Consider the following 15039-nt stretch of genomic DNA (forward strand, 5'->3'; position numbering starts at 1 on the left):
CCTTGGGTCTCCACACGTATCCCTCCAGTGCCTTTAGCGCTTGGCGCTTTGGTTGTAGCCTCCCCCCGTGTGACAATAGTATGGCCCGACCTCAGGTTGGGCACCAAATTAGGACAGGCCGAACCGGAGAAGCCCGACGTTTCTTCCGGTGGTGCTCCCCTATCCTCTCCGGGCTCCTCCCATTAGCAACCCTAGGGTTCGGCCGGGTAGCCAGTCCCTTGAGATTTGAGCTCAGAGCCCCGCCCCAGCCCCGGGCTGCTTCCTAGCCCCGGACTCCTCAGGCCTAGCATTCCACTTCCCGGAGATTCGTAGGTGGCCTTAGACCCCCCCCAGCCCCCACCCCTACAGGTCACTGTGGGCTGGCCGTGTCCCCGCCCTCGCGTCAACTGCAGGGGGCCCGCCCATAGCTAGTTCCGGAGCAGTTGCTCCGATCGCCCTGGACTCCCCGCCCCCTCCTGCGGCCCGGGGCCTGTAGGAGGCCGCAGAGAGGAGGTAGGAGAGGCGGGGGTTGTGTTAGGGGCTCCCTAGAGGACAAGGACCCTGGAGGCGGGATCTTGGGGCGACACACAGGTGGAGCCAGCCATTAAGCAGTCCCACTTCTGTGCCAAGCACTGAGCTGGGCACTTGACGAGCATCACTTCTTAATCCTCAGAACATTCCAGGGAGGTAGGTACTCTCGATGCCCCCATTTTACAGATTCCTACTTTTTAATGGGGAAATAGACTGAGGCATCATCTTTTGTCCTGGAAAAAAAAAAAAAAAACAAAAAACCCAAAAACCAAAACGGAGATTCAGGTTAAATAACATGTTTAGAAAGGCACATAAGAAAATGGCTGGAACTTAGTTCTGTCTGCCTAACCAGCCTGTGTTCCAAACTAGTTAGAGACATAGAGAAGGTGCAAAGGTGGAATGGAGTGAGGCAAGGAGAGGCCGGGAGAACCCCGTTAGATAGAAATGGCCCAGTGTAGGAAACAGAGGACATAGGAAGGCAGAGCACACTAGTATCCCCTCTCCCTTAATGCTGCAGATTCGAGACTACAGTGGTTCAAATTGCAACTAGGAGGCCGGCCTAATCATGCAGGTTTGTACACCTAGTGACTTGGGAGGCTGAAGCAGGTGGGTCATAAGTTCAAGACCTGCCTGTACAACTTATTGAGAGCCTGTCTCAATAAGAATTCATGAAAGGGGTGCTGGATGTAACTCAGTTTGGAGAATTTGTACCTAGCATGAACAAGCACTGTATAAATCAGGTGTGGTACATGCCTAGAATTCCATCTCTTGGGAGTTGGAAATAAATCCTTGGCTACACAGCCAGTTTGAGACCAACCTGGGTGCATACCTTTATCCCAGCACTCTGGCACAAGAGGCAGGTGCTTTCTGGGTGGGGGGTGGGGGAAGCTTTATGAACTTGAGACCATCCTGACCTATATAGCCAATGAGTACCAGTCCACTCAAGGCTACATGGTGAAATTTTGTCTTCCCAAAATATAGGAGTGGGGTGGGGTCTGGAGATGTGTGAGACCCTGGCTTCATTGCTACCAAAAAAGGAAAAGACAGTAAATTGTAGCTAGGAGTCTAGGCATGGGTACATGCTTCTTTGGAGTCTTTTTCCTTTCTTTGTCAAAAGAAAGAAAGAGACCAGGTGGTGGTGGCACACACCTTTAATCCCAGTACTCTGGAGGTAGAAGCCAGGTGGATCTCTGAGTTCAAGGCCAACCTGGTCTACAGAGTGTGTTCCAGGCCAGCCAGAGTTGTTACACAGAGAAACTCTGTCTATAAATAAATAAATAAATAAATAGCATGGGAAAAGACCCCTGCTTAAGGTTATATGCATAATTCAGGCATAATTCAGTGAAGTAAGTCTGGCTTGGTGTACTATCAGGCTCTGAACAGGAGCTTTGCCACTGTCCTTATCTATGAGGGTGCTGAAGCCTGGTGTCTTTGTTGAATCGCTCCCCATGCTACTTTGTCTCCTACCCAATGGCCTCCTCCTCCTCTAATTTTCCAGGGTCCCATCTCCTGGGCCATGAGTGAACTGAAGGACTGCCCATTGCAGTTTCATGACTTCAAATCTGTGGACCACATGAAGGTCTGTCCCCGGTACACAGCAGTGCTGGCCCGCTCCGAGGACGATGGCATTGGCATCGAGGAGCTGGACACCCTGCAGCTGGAACTTGAGACCCTGCTGTCCTCTGCAAGCAGGCGACTGCGTGTACTGGAAGCTGAAACACAGGTGATTCTCCCACAGGGGCATCACTAGAGACACAGTATGTCGAGTTCTAGGATGGATCACCAGGTTCACTTCTACTGAAGCTGAGGGATGGATGGGAAGAGAGACCCACATGGGGATCATGACAGAATAGTTAGCTCTCAGTGCAGATACCAGCGGCCAAGGATGCCATCCAACTGTACTTCAGAAGATGGACACTGCTCACTTGTGGTCCTTGAAGTTCCCTGGGAGGTTTCTGAGATGCACCTTGATACAGTTAGTTGCATAGACAGGGCTCCCGGGTAGGTTGGTGTTTGAAATGAAGGTTAGCTTGTTCACCATCACCAAAATACCGGCCATCGCATATTCCCCAGGACCACCATGCCCTGGGGAATAACCTTATTTTTATTTTTATTTTTATTTTGTTAATCTTCCTGCCAAACCATCTGTGACTAGCTTGGGTGGTGGAGGTGAATCAGAATGTAGACCTACAATTAAATTCACGTGAGAAAGAACAATCACAGAGAAGAGCAGGGGATTTTGAAATATGAGTAGTTTGCTTAATAACCTCAAATTCTAGATCTCGGCTACCCACAGCAGGGAAAGAAGTGCCCAGTGTCTTCTCTCCTTCTCAGGCACTGTTGTTGTGTGTTCCAGATCCTTACTGACTGGCAGGATAAGAAAGGTGACAGGCGAATTCTGAAGCTTGCTCGAGACCATGAGCTTGGTGCCCCTCCAAAACATGGGAAGCCCAAGAAGCAGAAACTGGAAGGGAAGACAGGACATGGGCCAGGCCCTGGCCCAGGACGACCCAAATCCAAAAATGTTCAACCCAAGATCCAGGAATATGAATTTACTGATGACCCAATCGATGTGCCTCGGATCCCCAAGAACGATGCTCCCAACAGGTTCTGAGCCTGAGCACATAGAAGGGAGCTAGAGGAGGTCTCAGAAAGCCCGGGGCTAGGGCTGGAAGAGACCTCACTCACTCTGGGTCTGCTTCTCCCTGTAGGTTCTGGGCCTCTGTGGAGCCCTATTGTGCTGACATCACCAGTGAGGAGGTACGAACACTAGAGGAGCTCCTGAAGCCCCCTGAAGATGAAGCTGAACATTATAAGGTAGAAACCAAGTCTTACAGGCAGTATGCGAGGGCTCAGAGGTGCCTGAGAGTCCTAGGCAGCAAAGCCTGCACCACCTACTTTCTTTCTGCCCAGCCTCCTGCCTGCTCCGTTACCCCTGCAGGCAGTAAGGCTCAGCTTTTCCTGTCACCTAGCCTTTATCCAAAGAGCCTCTGAACACTTTCCTGCGTTTGCACTTGGGCAATTCTTTCCTTCTTTCTTTAACATAAAAATGTTAGGGGTTGGGGATTTAACTCAGTGGTAGAGCGCTTCCCTAGCAAGTGCAAGGCCCTGGGTTTGGTCCCCAGCTCCGAAAAAAAAGAAAAAAGAAAATAAATGTTAAGTGCCTGTTTCCTTTCTAAGACACTGGAACTTGCTATGGTGCCCAGGCTGACCTTGAACCCCTGGACTCAACCATTGTCCTCTCTTACCCCTACGGGTCCCTAGATGTCATGGACCACAAACATATCACTGTACTTGGCTTAAAAGTTGTGTTTTTTTGTTTGTTTGTTTTGTCTTTTTGAGACTGGATTTTATTTATCCCAGGCTAGCCTTGAACTTTGTTAGCTAACAGTTACCCTGAGCTTCTGATGTTCTTCCTCTGGCCTCCCTAGTGTTGGGATCACAGGTAGGTACCACAATGCCCAGTTGATGCAGTCCTGATACAGAAGCCAGGGTTTTCGGCATTCCAGACAAGCCCTCTACCAGCAGAGATATGTCCCCAACTGATTAGTTTTATTGATCATAAAAATAAAGCATGCTCCATAAAAGAAGGTGGACAACCTTGTGAGGTGGGGACTCCACCACAAGACAACTGCCATCTCAGATGTGCTCGTGACACAGACCTGCTTCTAGAGCTCTCCTGACTCCTGCTTGCCACAGAATAGAGTCCAAGCTCTCAAGTTGTCCTTGGCCACCTCTCTCTTTCCTGCTGCATTTATCAGCTGCACCAGACATGCTCCCTCCCCCTGGCCTCACACCAGGGTCTACACACAAGCTCTTCTCAGCTTGACCAACTGACTACTTCACTCTTCAAGGCCCTGAGTTCATGCTGCTGCCACCAAAGAGGCCTCTGCAGACTCTCCAACAGAAAGGGGGAGCTGGGCTCAGTAGCTCACCCCTATTGCACTCAAGAGGCTGAGGCAAGTTTGAGGCCAGTGTGGGTTTACAAGTTTGAGGCCCTTTCTCCAAAAATAGTAAAGGCCATGGTCTCACTTGGTCGCCAGGCTACTTTAAGTGTACACCAACCTGAATTTGAAAATCATTTATCTAAGGCCTGAGATGCGGTTAGTAACATTGCTCAGTGGCAGAGCAAGTTCTTAGCATGGACAAGGCCCCAGGTTCAGTCGTGACCAGAAGGACTGCTACCACCTGTAATCCCACTGAGTCTGCCGTCAGCTTGTCCTCTGTCAAACCTTGTCTCAAAGAAGCGGGGAAAGGGCAATTCGCTTTGACAGTAGTAAGTTTAAACAACAGAAGAAAACAATTTTTTCTTATCTCTGCCGTGGGCCCAAGTTCTCTGTAGAGGACTTCCCTCTGACCACGAGGATGCACAGACACAGTATTTTATGCCTTATGTCTTTTTGTGGTTGGAAGTAGTGGTTGTGGGTTTTTGTTTTGTTTGGTTTGTTTGTCTGCCTCCCGAGTGCTGGGACTAAAGGTGTGTGTTTATACTCTATATCTTGATACTGCATATCAGCTTCTAGGTGTATTTGATTTGGGGTTCTTGTTTGTTTATTTGAGCCCAGACTCAGACTTCTGATCATCCTACGTCTGCCTCGGGAGTGCTGAGAGGCCAGGTGTGCGCACCACACCCAGCTGTCTCCATTCTTTCCCTACCTGTTCCTCTTACTAGAGTGTGAGTGTAGAGATTTTATCTTGTGTGCCTTTTATGGCACCAGCCTTGGCCTTGGGCTAGGGACTTGGGCAACAAATCAGTGCGGTAAGGAACAGAATGAATGGCTGCTTCCTGACAGTGTCCCAGGCCAGGAGAGTCTCCCACACTCTAGTCTCACATGGCCAGTGTTTGCCTCTTAGAGCTGAATGACCTTTCTGCTGCAGATTCCCCCACTAGGGAAACACTACTCCCAACGCTGGGCCCAGGAGGATCTGCTAGAGGAGCAGAAGGATGGGGCTCGAGCAGCAGCTGTGGCTGACAAGAAGAAAGGCCTCATAGGACCGCTGACAGAACTGGACACAAAAGGTAAGCCTCAGCCTCCTGTCCACCCCAGGCCTGGGTCTGAGTTCCCAGGACCTCAGGCCTCCTGCTGTTCTCCCTGTCCACTGCAGATGTGGATGCCCTGCTGAAGAAGTCTGAGGCCCAGCATGAACAGCCAGAAGACGGGTGTCCCTTTGGTGCCCTGACACAGCGCCTGCTGCAGGCCCTAGTGGAGGTGAGCAGGCCATTGGACTGGAAACCCAAGCTAGGCGTGTGGCATATGCTTGTAATCCCAGCAGCACTGGGAGACAGGCAGGAGCTCTGAGCTCAGGTGCAACCTGGCTACACACACACACTCACACACACACACACACACACTCTCTCTCTCTCTCTCTCTCTCTCTCTCTCTCTCTCTCTCTCTCTCTCTCTCTCTCTCTCACGGGTGCTAGCATTTTATTGTTATTTTGTTTTTTGAGATAGAGACAAACTATGGGGCTGGTGAGAGGGTTCAGCGGTTAAGAGCCACTGGCTGCTCTTCCAGAGGTCCTGAGTTTAATTCCTAGCAACCACATGGTGGCTCACAACCATCTATAGGGGGATCTGATGACCACCTCAGGCAGGAGAATGTATATGCAGCAGAGTACTCATACATTAAATAAAATTAAAAAAAAAAAAAGAGAGAGAGTCAAATTACGGACTCAAACTTTAGTCATTCTCCTGCCTCAGCCTCCCAAGTGTTGGGATAACAGATGTTAGCCACCATACTTGGCTTCCACAGATGCCTTTGCGAAGCATTGGTTAAGGGGATTCCATGCCTCCTCTAACTGGAGGCGTGTGCTTGCAGTTCAGAGAAGGGAACTTTTTCTTAAGACCACCAGCTAAAATAGCAGTTTAAATGTTTGGTGGGTAAACAGGTAGAAATGTGGCCCTCTGTCCTACCCAATAAAGCTCTGTGAAATTGAAAAAAAAAAAAAAGACCACCAGCTAAAAAGTGAACCTTAGGTTTCCATCTTTATGCCCCTGCCTGACCTTCATCCTCGGGTCTCCGTTTTCCTCTTTTGGCTCTAACAATAGTTTTTCTCTCAGAGAGAGGTCTGGTATAGACGGAGGCGAGAGGAAAGGGTAGCCCAGCAGAGACCCCAGCTTATGTGGCTTTCCTCCTGACCAAGGTCCCTCTGGGTATTGTTACTGCACCAGGCCCTCAGAAGTTGAGTAAGGTGGAGCATGCAAAGGAATCCTTCTAGATGTGACTGTGACTCTTCCCTCTGTACATCACTGTCCATTGGAGCATTTGTCCCACAAGTGCATCTGACTGCAGGGGTGCCTGCTGCTGCTGTGGCGGGAAGTGCAGTGTTGGAGTATCTCCCGGGCCCCACCATGCTGGCCACAGGGCCAGGTGCCTGATGAAGACTTCCCCAGCCTGAGCTAGTTTGTCACTGTTACTCTGTCTCTCCCTCTGTTTATGTAGATACTCCCCTCCCCCAACAAAGGAACTTCTAGAACCCAAAAAGGAATGACCAAAGCTTTGGAGGAAGCTTTTTAACACAGAGCGATGAGAGCTGACACACTGTTGCTATGTAGCCTGTGAAGACTATCTGTGTCTGTCAGAGAGGAGCAGGAAAATAGGAATGCTACGGCCCTCTCCTCCTAACTTCTCTCTGGTCTTCAGGAAAATATTATTTCCCCTATGGAGGACTCTCCGATACCTGACATGTCTGGGAAAGAATCAGGGGCTGATGGAGCGAGCACCTCCCCCCGCAATCAGAACAAACCTTTCAGGTGAGCGCTACCCCAGCTGCACCCTAGGCCTGCCTGTCGGCTTCGTTTTGTCTCTTCATGGGGAGACAGGTCTTTGTTAGAAGAGGTCTCAGGTGGGAGTGCTGGTCTCATTTCTGGACACAGGCTTAGTCCAGACTTGATCTCCCCAGCCCTGTCCTTCTGGGGATAAGCTGAAGGGATGGCTGGTTAAGTGCCAAACCATAGGTGATGTAGCTTGGAACAGTTCTTCATTACAGAAACATGTGCCATGGAAACAGAATGCCAAATGGGGAAGGTGTGATCCTACATGTATACAAACTACACTTACGGGTCGCATAGAGTTAAAAAAATAAAATTGGGGAATATATATCATAAAAGGCTGCAACTCGCAATTTGCAACATATCACAAGGCCTGGAACATGTGTGGCTGTAGTGGTTTCACTAGGTGAAAGGAAGCACCAGGTCCTCTGAGGGGGACCAGCTGGCCCTCAGCGCTCAGGTGCTGGCCTTGTCTACAGTGTGCCACATACCAAGTCCTTGGAGAGCCGCATCAAGGAGGAGCTGATTGCCCAAGGCCTACTGGAGTCCGAGGACCGGCCTGCTGAGGACTCAGAGGATGAGGTCCTCGCTGAGCTGCGCAAACGGCAGGCTGAGCTGAAGGCGCTCAGTGCACACAACCGCACCAAGAAGCACGACCTGCTGAGGTGAGTGAGCACGGCCGTGGAGCGGGCCTGCTCCCTGGGTGTCTCAGATGGACCCTAAGTCCAGGGGTACGTAAGTCTAGCACCCACAATGGACAGATGGATGGATTTGATTCCAGGTTTAGGATGGATGTGTGGGTTTGTGTGTGTGAGTGAAGGTGTCAGTGGTGGCAGGATGCCCTGTAGCTGGAGTGACAGGTGTTTGCTGCTGCCCGGCGTGGGTGCTGGGAACTGAACTCCAGTCCTCTTCAAGAGTAACACACTTAACCACTGAGCCATCTGCAGCCCTGATTCCATCAAGTATAGTTCGGTAATACTATGTGTTGGGTCACATTTTGTCTGGTTTTGTCTTTTTATGTGTGCTTTGTTTTTCTTTATGGTATTTAATCAAAATACCACAGAGGCACCAGGAAGAGAGCTCACTGGGGAAGCTTGCCACCAAGGTTGACCTTTTGAGTTCAGTTTTCAGCTCCCACATAAGAGGGAACCACAGCCCAGCACATCTCTAACCCCAGAGCTTGCTGACTAGACAGTCTAGCTCACTAGGCCTGCCCAAGACCCCAGTGAGAGATCTGTCTCAAAAGAGAAGGCAGAGGGCCAGCAAGATTGCTCAGCAGGTAAAGACCCTCGTCACCAAGTCTGACTGTCTGAGTTCAGTCCTTAGACCCCAGATGAGAGAGAGAGACCAACACCTGCAAGGTGTCTTCTGGCTCCACACACCCCATAGCACTATGACTCCTGACAGACAGACAGACAGACAGACAGACAGACTATAGTAGAAATAAATAAGGTAAAGTGTGACAGAGACACCTTCATATGTGACCACACACATCTACATGTATACATATAACACACACTAAACACATCATAAAGAAAATCAGAAATAATAAATAATAAATTAAAAACCAGTGTGCTGTCTACTCAGACAGATGAGTTGCGAGTGTTGCTGGGCACCTGTGACTTTGATTGGCTAGTCACCCCACACTTGTTTTTTAGAGACCCAGTCACGGTACAGTTCATTTTATGTCACCTTGCACTGATGACAGCGGTATAGGTGACGTGTGAAGGATGTTGGCAGGAGTTGCCCTTCTGTTAGGGCTCAAGCAGGGCTCCTCGCAGCAGGCCTCTGGCTTAGCCACACAGAGCCCCAACAGAGCAGGGCTCACTCACTCACCTGACCAGCTCTTCCAGGCCCTGTGACCTAACAGTTGGGCTAGAAACAGGAGGGACACACACTCAGGTTCTCTTAGGTGGCTAAAGGGGACTCCATTTAAAGGAGAGGCAGCTGGTGGGCTGTGAGGGTGTCTGAGAATAAAGGAACCCATGTGTGCCTGGTGTCCACTGTGTGCCAGAGTCTTGTGCACTTTCTTTCATTTGAAAGGCAACTCGGGCGTGGGTGGTCTCTCCATTTACCAGATGAGGGATAAGAGCCGGTGAGGTGGAGCCTTGTTGAAAGTCACATCCAGTCAAGAGCTGAGCTGAGATTTGAGGCAAGGCTGAATCCCAGGAGAATTCATCATCCCTTTCGAGGACAAGGGGAAAGCTACAGGTGTGAAGGGCAGGAAGGATAGGGACATCTGTGCAGCTGTAGAGGTGAGGAGTGAGGTGAGGAAATGGCGTGGGTGGGGCTCTCCCAAGGCTGGAGCTCAGCCATGGGCCCTGCTGGGCTCGGCTGCAGTGCTGTGAGGCTGCAGTGCTGTGAGCAGGGCACTCTAGGCCTAAGCAGCAAGGAAGACTCCATTTCTTGGGAACCTTCAGCTCCGCCTACCACCAATGAAACTAAGTCAGATCCATACCCAGCAGGCAGATCACCTTTGAAGATAGACGGCTTAAAAGCAGGTTGAAGCTCCGGGCGCACATCTGTAATTCTAACACGGCAAAGGGCTACTGCAGGGGGCCCAGTTGAAGCTGGCTTTTCCAGATCTTTTGTTCACTCATGCCCAACAGGAGCCACAGTGTCTTCACCATTACAACTTGGAGATCCTGTCTCTGCCTTTGCAGGATTGTTGTGAGAATTAGCTATATACACATGTTTATGGGCTGTTTTCTTAAAGATCTGCTTTTTATTTTCATTTTATGTGTGAAGGTGTTTTGCCTGCAAGTCTGTACCCCATGTGCTTGCCTGGTACCTACAGAGGGCATTGGATCCTCTGGGGCTAGAGAGAGTTGTTAGCCACTGACTGCGGGAACCAAACCCAGGACTTGCAGAGGACCTGCCATTCTTAACTGCTGAGCTGTCTTTCCAGTTCCAGAGCATTTCTGGTTCATTGTTTTGTTTTGTTTTTTTTGTTTTGTCTTTTGAAACAGTGTTTCTCTGTGTAGCCCTGGCTGTCCTAGAACTTGATCTGTTCACCAGGCTGGCCTGAAACTCAGAGATCTTTTTCCTTAGCCTCCATAGTGACTGGATTAAAGGCGTGTGTCACCATGTCTGGCTTCTAGGTTTTATTTTTTAAGCTAGGGACAATGGTTCACACCTACAATCTTAGCGATGGAGAGGTAGAGATAAGAGGATTGTTCAGGACCAGAAGAGGCTTTGCAGTAATTTCCAGGTCAGCCTGGGCCACAGTTTGAAGCTATCTCAAAAAAAAAAAAAAAAAATTTTTTTTTTAGAGGGGTTTTAGGCAAAATTGATAGGAAGGTAGAGATCTCCCTGTGCTCCCACAAGCTGCCCCTACCATAAGCAGCATTAACCTAACATTTCAGAGCACTTAAATAATGCCTTACAATCCTGAGTCAATGTGCATCTGCATCTGTATCCACACTATTATTGAAACAGGCCAAGGAGGGCCAGCCCCCCCTGGGATTGTTAGGATGCTCGGTCTGGAAAAAAGGAAGGGACAAACTCTGGAGATGGGTTAACCATCACACATGGTCCCCACAGGTTGGCAAAGGAGGAGGTGAGCCGGCAGGAGCTGAGACAGCGGGTCCGCATGGCAGACAATGAGGTCATGGATGCCTTCCGCAAGATCATGGCTGCGCGGCAGAAGAAGCGTACCCCCACAAAGAAGGAAAAGGACCAGGCCTGGAAGACCCTGAAGGAGCGGGAGAGCATCCTGAAGCTCCTAGACGGGTAGCCTTACCTGCTGCTGGCCATCTCCCTGGCCTGGCAGAAGTCTACTTCCTCTGAAGCCTTGACCAGAGGCTGCCTATCAAATGACAACAGTCTCAGGGCTGAAACACTCTCAGGCCACTCAGCCGAGCTTTGTGCAGCCAGTGTGCAAGGCCTTACTGCGCTTGCCTGGACCTAGCATCTGCCTGATGCCCCAGATGAGCAGGCTTGTTCCTCGTCCCCTTTCCCTCGTACCATCTCCACACCTCTCCCTCAAGGACTTCTTCCTTGAGGTTTTGTAAAGTACAAACTTAAGAATAAAGTGACTGCTGTGTTTTGGTTTTTTTAAAGAAAAGTTATAAAAAAACACCCACAAGCTTTAAGTATCTGTTATTTTCGGGGTAGGAAGGACAAGTAGGTGAAAGGGTTTCAGAGGGCACGCTTAGTGTCTCTCCACTTGTAGCCTCTTGCCGGTGATGCTTACCTTTGAGCACTTCATTCTGAGGATGCTGGTGATAGGGAGGGTGGGTCACTAGATTCTTGGGGCAGGATTACATTCAGAGCTACTGCACAGGGCCACCAAGGATCTGTTCCTTCAGGTGTTTCTTCAATGCCAGCTATCACTGGGGTGTCCCCTTCAGCTGTGGGTGGCAGGCAGGATCTGTCACTGAAGAGAACCTAAAGCTAGCTGGCGATGACCTCCCAAAAGAGTAACAAGCCTTGTTCCAGATGTCCCTGTGTCATATCTAGGCCCAAATTGGGGCTCTTATATGCATTTCTAACACAATCTCTAGGGTTAAGGTGTCTTTACTACAATGGTACTCAACCTGTGGGTCGTGACCCCTTTGGGGGCCCCTTTGCTACTATTATAAATCATGATGTAAATATCTGGTATGCAAAATTACAGTTATGAAGGAGCCACAAAAATAATTTTATGGTTGAGGGTCTCTAGTATATGAGGAACTGTATTAAAGGATCGCATCATCAGGAAGGTTCAGAACCACTGATCTACTTGGATCTTGTTTTAGTAGTTTTGTTTTGAGACAGGGCTCCTGGCTAGCTCTAAACTTGTGGCAAGTCTCTTGCTTCATTCAGCCTTATATCTACTGGGATAATAGGGGATACCTAACCTACTGAGAGTTCCTGCCATGCAGCCCCACAAAGTTCTACCACGGTGGAGGCAGAACCTACCAGGATCTGGCCAGATAACAGAACAAATAGAGGATGGGCTACCAACATTGTATCATAGCCTGGTTGGGAGCCAGTCCAAGGAATGCACAGAGTACTCTGCTCCCTGTGGGCGCTCTCCAGGCTGTGGTTAGAGCCGGAGGGTGTTGACAGTCTGCCACAGGAAAGGAGAGGCAATGACCTTTGAACTGAGCCATAAAGAGATGTAGTAGCAAAAGCCTGTAATTCCAACTCAGAAGTTGAGGTAGGAAGGCTGCAGGTTCAAGGCCTGCCTGGGCTATATAGTGAGACCTGTCTTTTGGGGAAAAAAAAAAAAAAAAAAGCAAAGGTAGGAAGGGTGGCATCTCCCCATTGTGGGAATGTCACTGTCAAGATAGGGTGGGCATGTTATCCCAGCTTCGTCATTCATAATGATTGGTCCAAAAAATGGTCATGTGACAACCTGGGTCACTCAATGCCTTCCTTATAATTGTTCTTTGGGGTCTGGAATGGTTGTATGAGCCTACATTCTTAGCCCTTAGGATGTAGAAACAAGAAGATCAGGAGTTCAAGGACAGCCTCAGCTACTTAGCATGTTCAAGGACAGCCTGAGTGAGTTGCTTGAGACCTTGTCTCAAAAACATAACAGTTGGATTTGAGCGCGATGGTGCAGCCTGTAATACCAGCACTGTGGGAGTGGGGAGTCCAAGGCCATCCTTGGCTGATCGAGCTTGAATATCAGCGTCAGCCACATCAGGCCCTGTTTGACACAAAGGAAAGGGAAGAGAAGGGAGAGGAGGAAAAGCAGAAGGGAAGGAGGAAGAGCAAATAGGGAGAACTTTCTTTTTTTTTTTTTTTCTTCGGAGCTGGGGACCAAACCCAGGGCCTTGCGCTTGCTAGGCAAGCGCTCTACCACTGAGCTAAATCCCCAACCCCTAGGGAGAACTTTCTAAAGGCACCCAGTGGTCAGCTTTCCTGTCATGTGGAGAACCCCTGAGAAGGACCCCAACTCAGATGTAGGGCAGGAGGTGGAGAAGCAGATCAGAGTCCTGTATCCAGGCACACCTGAAGCCATATGGCCTCCCTGACAGTGACTACCTATTATATCAGCCTATAAAGGCTTCTGTTAGCTCAAGCTAGGTTGTTTTGGTTTTTTTTTTTTTTTCATTTGTAAATAAAAAAGGTCTGATTAATCAGAGTACATCTGGACAAATAGAAGGGGCCTGGGGGAAAGACATCAGGCTCTCTGCCTGCTTCTAGATTCAGGGACAAGTAATGACTCATTGTCCCCAGACTGTTCACATCTTCTCAGGAAAAAAAAAAAAGCAAAACACCCACACATGAAACAAAGACTCTAACAGTTATAATGAAATTAAGTACTCAGAAGTGATTAGCTAGGTACCAGCTGCTGTTCTAACTTTGAGCATACGGTAGGGTACCAACGCATGCCGTCCATCACAGAGGAGAAAGCAGAGGCTTGCTTGAGACAGGACACAAACTCGGCCACGTGACCCGGAGGCAGTCCTTTGTTCTATAATTCAGGGAGACTCCCAGTAACAATCTGTGTGAATAACACTTCTTTCCCTCAGGCAGAGCCTGGTCTGTGCAGCTAAATATGGCCGCCTTGCTCACAATCCTCTTACTCTGACCACTCGCTTCCACAGCCATTAGACCTATCCATAAGTTTGGTAGGTGGCATGGGTGGAGAGTTCCAGGGACAGACAGAGTCTTGTGAATGAGGTTAGATCCAAGGCCCCCAAACGGGGTAGAAGCCTGAAAGGAGGAAGGCAGACACTGTACAGGCAGCGTGCTTGAGAACTGACAGGACCTGGTTCCTTCACTTTCAAGGAACAGTAGTAAGAGTTTATTATACCCCATCAAAGAGGCTGGGTAGGGGCTGGGCCCTCTACCACAGACACCGATCTACTGTGAGGTAAGTAGTACTATGCAGGACTACAGAGCACAGCAAGGCTCACAGAGATGCGATACTTTGCTGAGTGTCTGGACCTTGGTGGAGGCAGCTCCTGCTCCCAATACCACCCGCCAGACAGCTCCTCTGTTGTTGCTTCATTTTTTGTTATTTTGTATTTAGAATTTTAAATTACATGTAAGTGTGTGTGTGTGTGTGTGTGTGTGTGTGTGTGTGTGTGTGTGTACATGAGTTTAGTTCCCTCACAGGCCAGAGGAGGGCATCAGATCCTCTGGAGCTAAAGTTATAGGGGGCAAAAGTGGTCTGACCTGGATATTGGGAACTGAACTCTGCTCTCTGGAAGAACAGCAGTGCCTTTGACGGCTGAGACATCTCTCCAGCCCAGTGTGGTTTTCTTTTAAGGCAGAGTTTCCTGGATCCCAGTCTGGTCTCCAGGTCTCTCTTGGGATGAACATGACCATCTGATCCTCCTGCCTCTTCCAAATGTTGGGATGTCAGTCATGTACCACCAGGCATGGTAGGCAATCACTTTACTGAGCTACACCTTGGGCCTCACCTCTGAACAGTCCTGACAGCTATGTCCTGTGTCACTGGGGTCAAATCAGGCCTCCTTTGTGGGATATGGTGGGAAATGGGTTTCCTAAGAAGAGGAGGAATAAGTTAGCCACTGACCAGTTTTGACTTGAAGCATTTAAAGCTATGTACTAACGGGGCAAAAGTGTATTGCACCTTGCTTGGCCCTAGAAGAGGTTTTCCCTGCCACCCAGGAGTGTTTTCCCAGAGCCCCAGTGCTGCTGTGAGAGGGATGAGAGCGGCGGATCCGAGGCAGCCAGCTCCTGAAAGAACGCCTTCGGAGGCCGCCACGGACCTCTGTCAGCAGGTAAAGCCCCTTCGGCCTTGGGGCTCCACACTTATCAGAGAAGGGCGTGGGGCACAAATAGCCTATGAT

At 49.5% G+C, this 15039-nt stretch overlaps 1 protein-coding gene across 5 annotated transcripts; it reads left to right on the forward strand.

The window, feature by feature from the left end:
- Nucleotides 1-140: 140 nt before the first annotated feature.
- Nucleotides 141-11369, forward strand: Tada3 (transcriptional adaptor 3). Of its 5 annotated transcripts, none has more exons than XM_032905933.1 (10): nucleotides 147-492; nucleotides 1028-1081; nucleotides 2009-2233; nucleotides 2867-3117; nucleotides 3222-3327; nucleotides 5389-5530; nucleotides 5617-5720; nucleotides 7155-7264; nucleotides 7762-7947; nucleotides 10826-11369. In XM_032905933.1, the coding sequence occupies exons 2-10, from the start codon at nucleotides 1076-1078 to the stop codon at nucleotides 11016-11018; spliced, it is 1323 nt and encodes a 440-aa protein (XP_032761824.1). In that variant the 5' UTR covers nucleotides 147-492; nucleotides 1028-1075; the 3' UTR covers nucleotides 11019-11369. The 5 variants fall into 5 exon arrangements, with proteins under 5 accessions (XP_032761827.1, XP_032761824.1, XP_032761826.1 ...); XM_032905932.1 differs by having other exon boundaries at nucleotides 148-666; XM_032905936.1 differs by lacking the exon at nucleotides 7762-7947 and having other exon boundaries at nucleotides 141-666.
- The last annotated feature ends 3670 nt before the right edge of the window (nucleotides 11370-15039 follow it).

The sequence above is a fragment of the Rattus rattus genome, chromosome 6 (assembly GCF_011064425.1).
Source record: "Rattus rattus isolate New Zealand chromosome 6, Rrattus_CSIRO_v1, whole genome shotgun sequence".
In the NCBI taxonomy this organism is placed as follows: Eukaryota; Metazoa; Chordata; class Mammalia; order Rodentia; family Muridae; genus Rattus; species Rattus rattus.

What these genes read in the sequence shown, in the direction of transcription:
- Tada3 (XM_032905933.1), top strand. An exon ending in AATCAGAACAAACCTTTCAG is followed by an intron (nt 7,265 to 7,761) that starts GTGAGCGCTACC and finishes CCTTGTCTACAG; the next exon opens with TGTGCCACATACCAAGTCCT. An exon ending in AAGAAGCACGACCTGCTGAG is followed by an intron (nt 7,948 to 10,825) that starts GTGAGTGAGCAC and finishes TGGTCCCCACAG; the next exon opens with GTTGGCAAAGGAGGAGGTGA.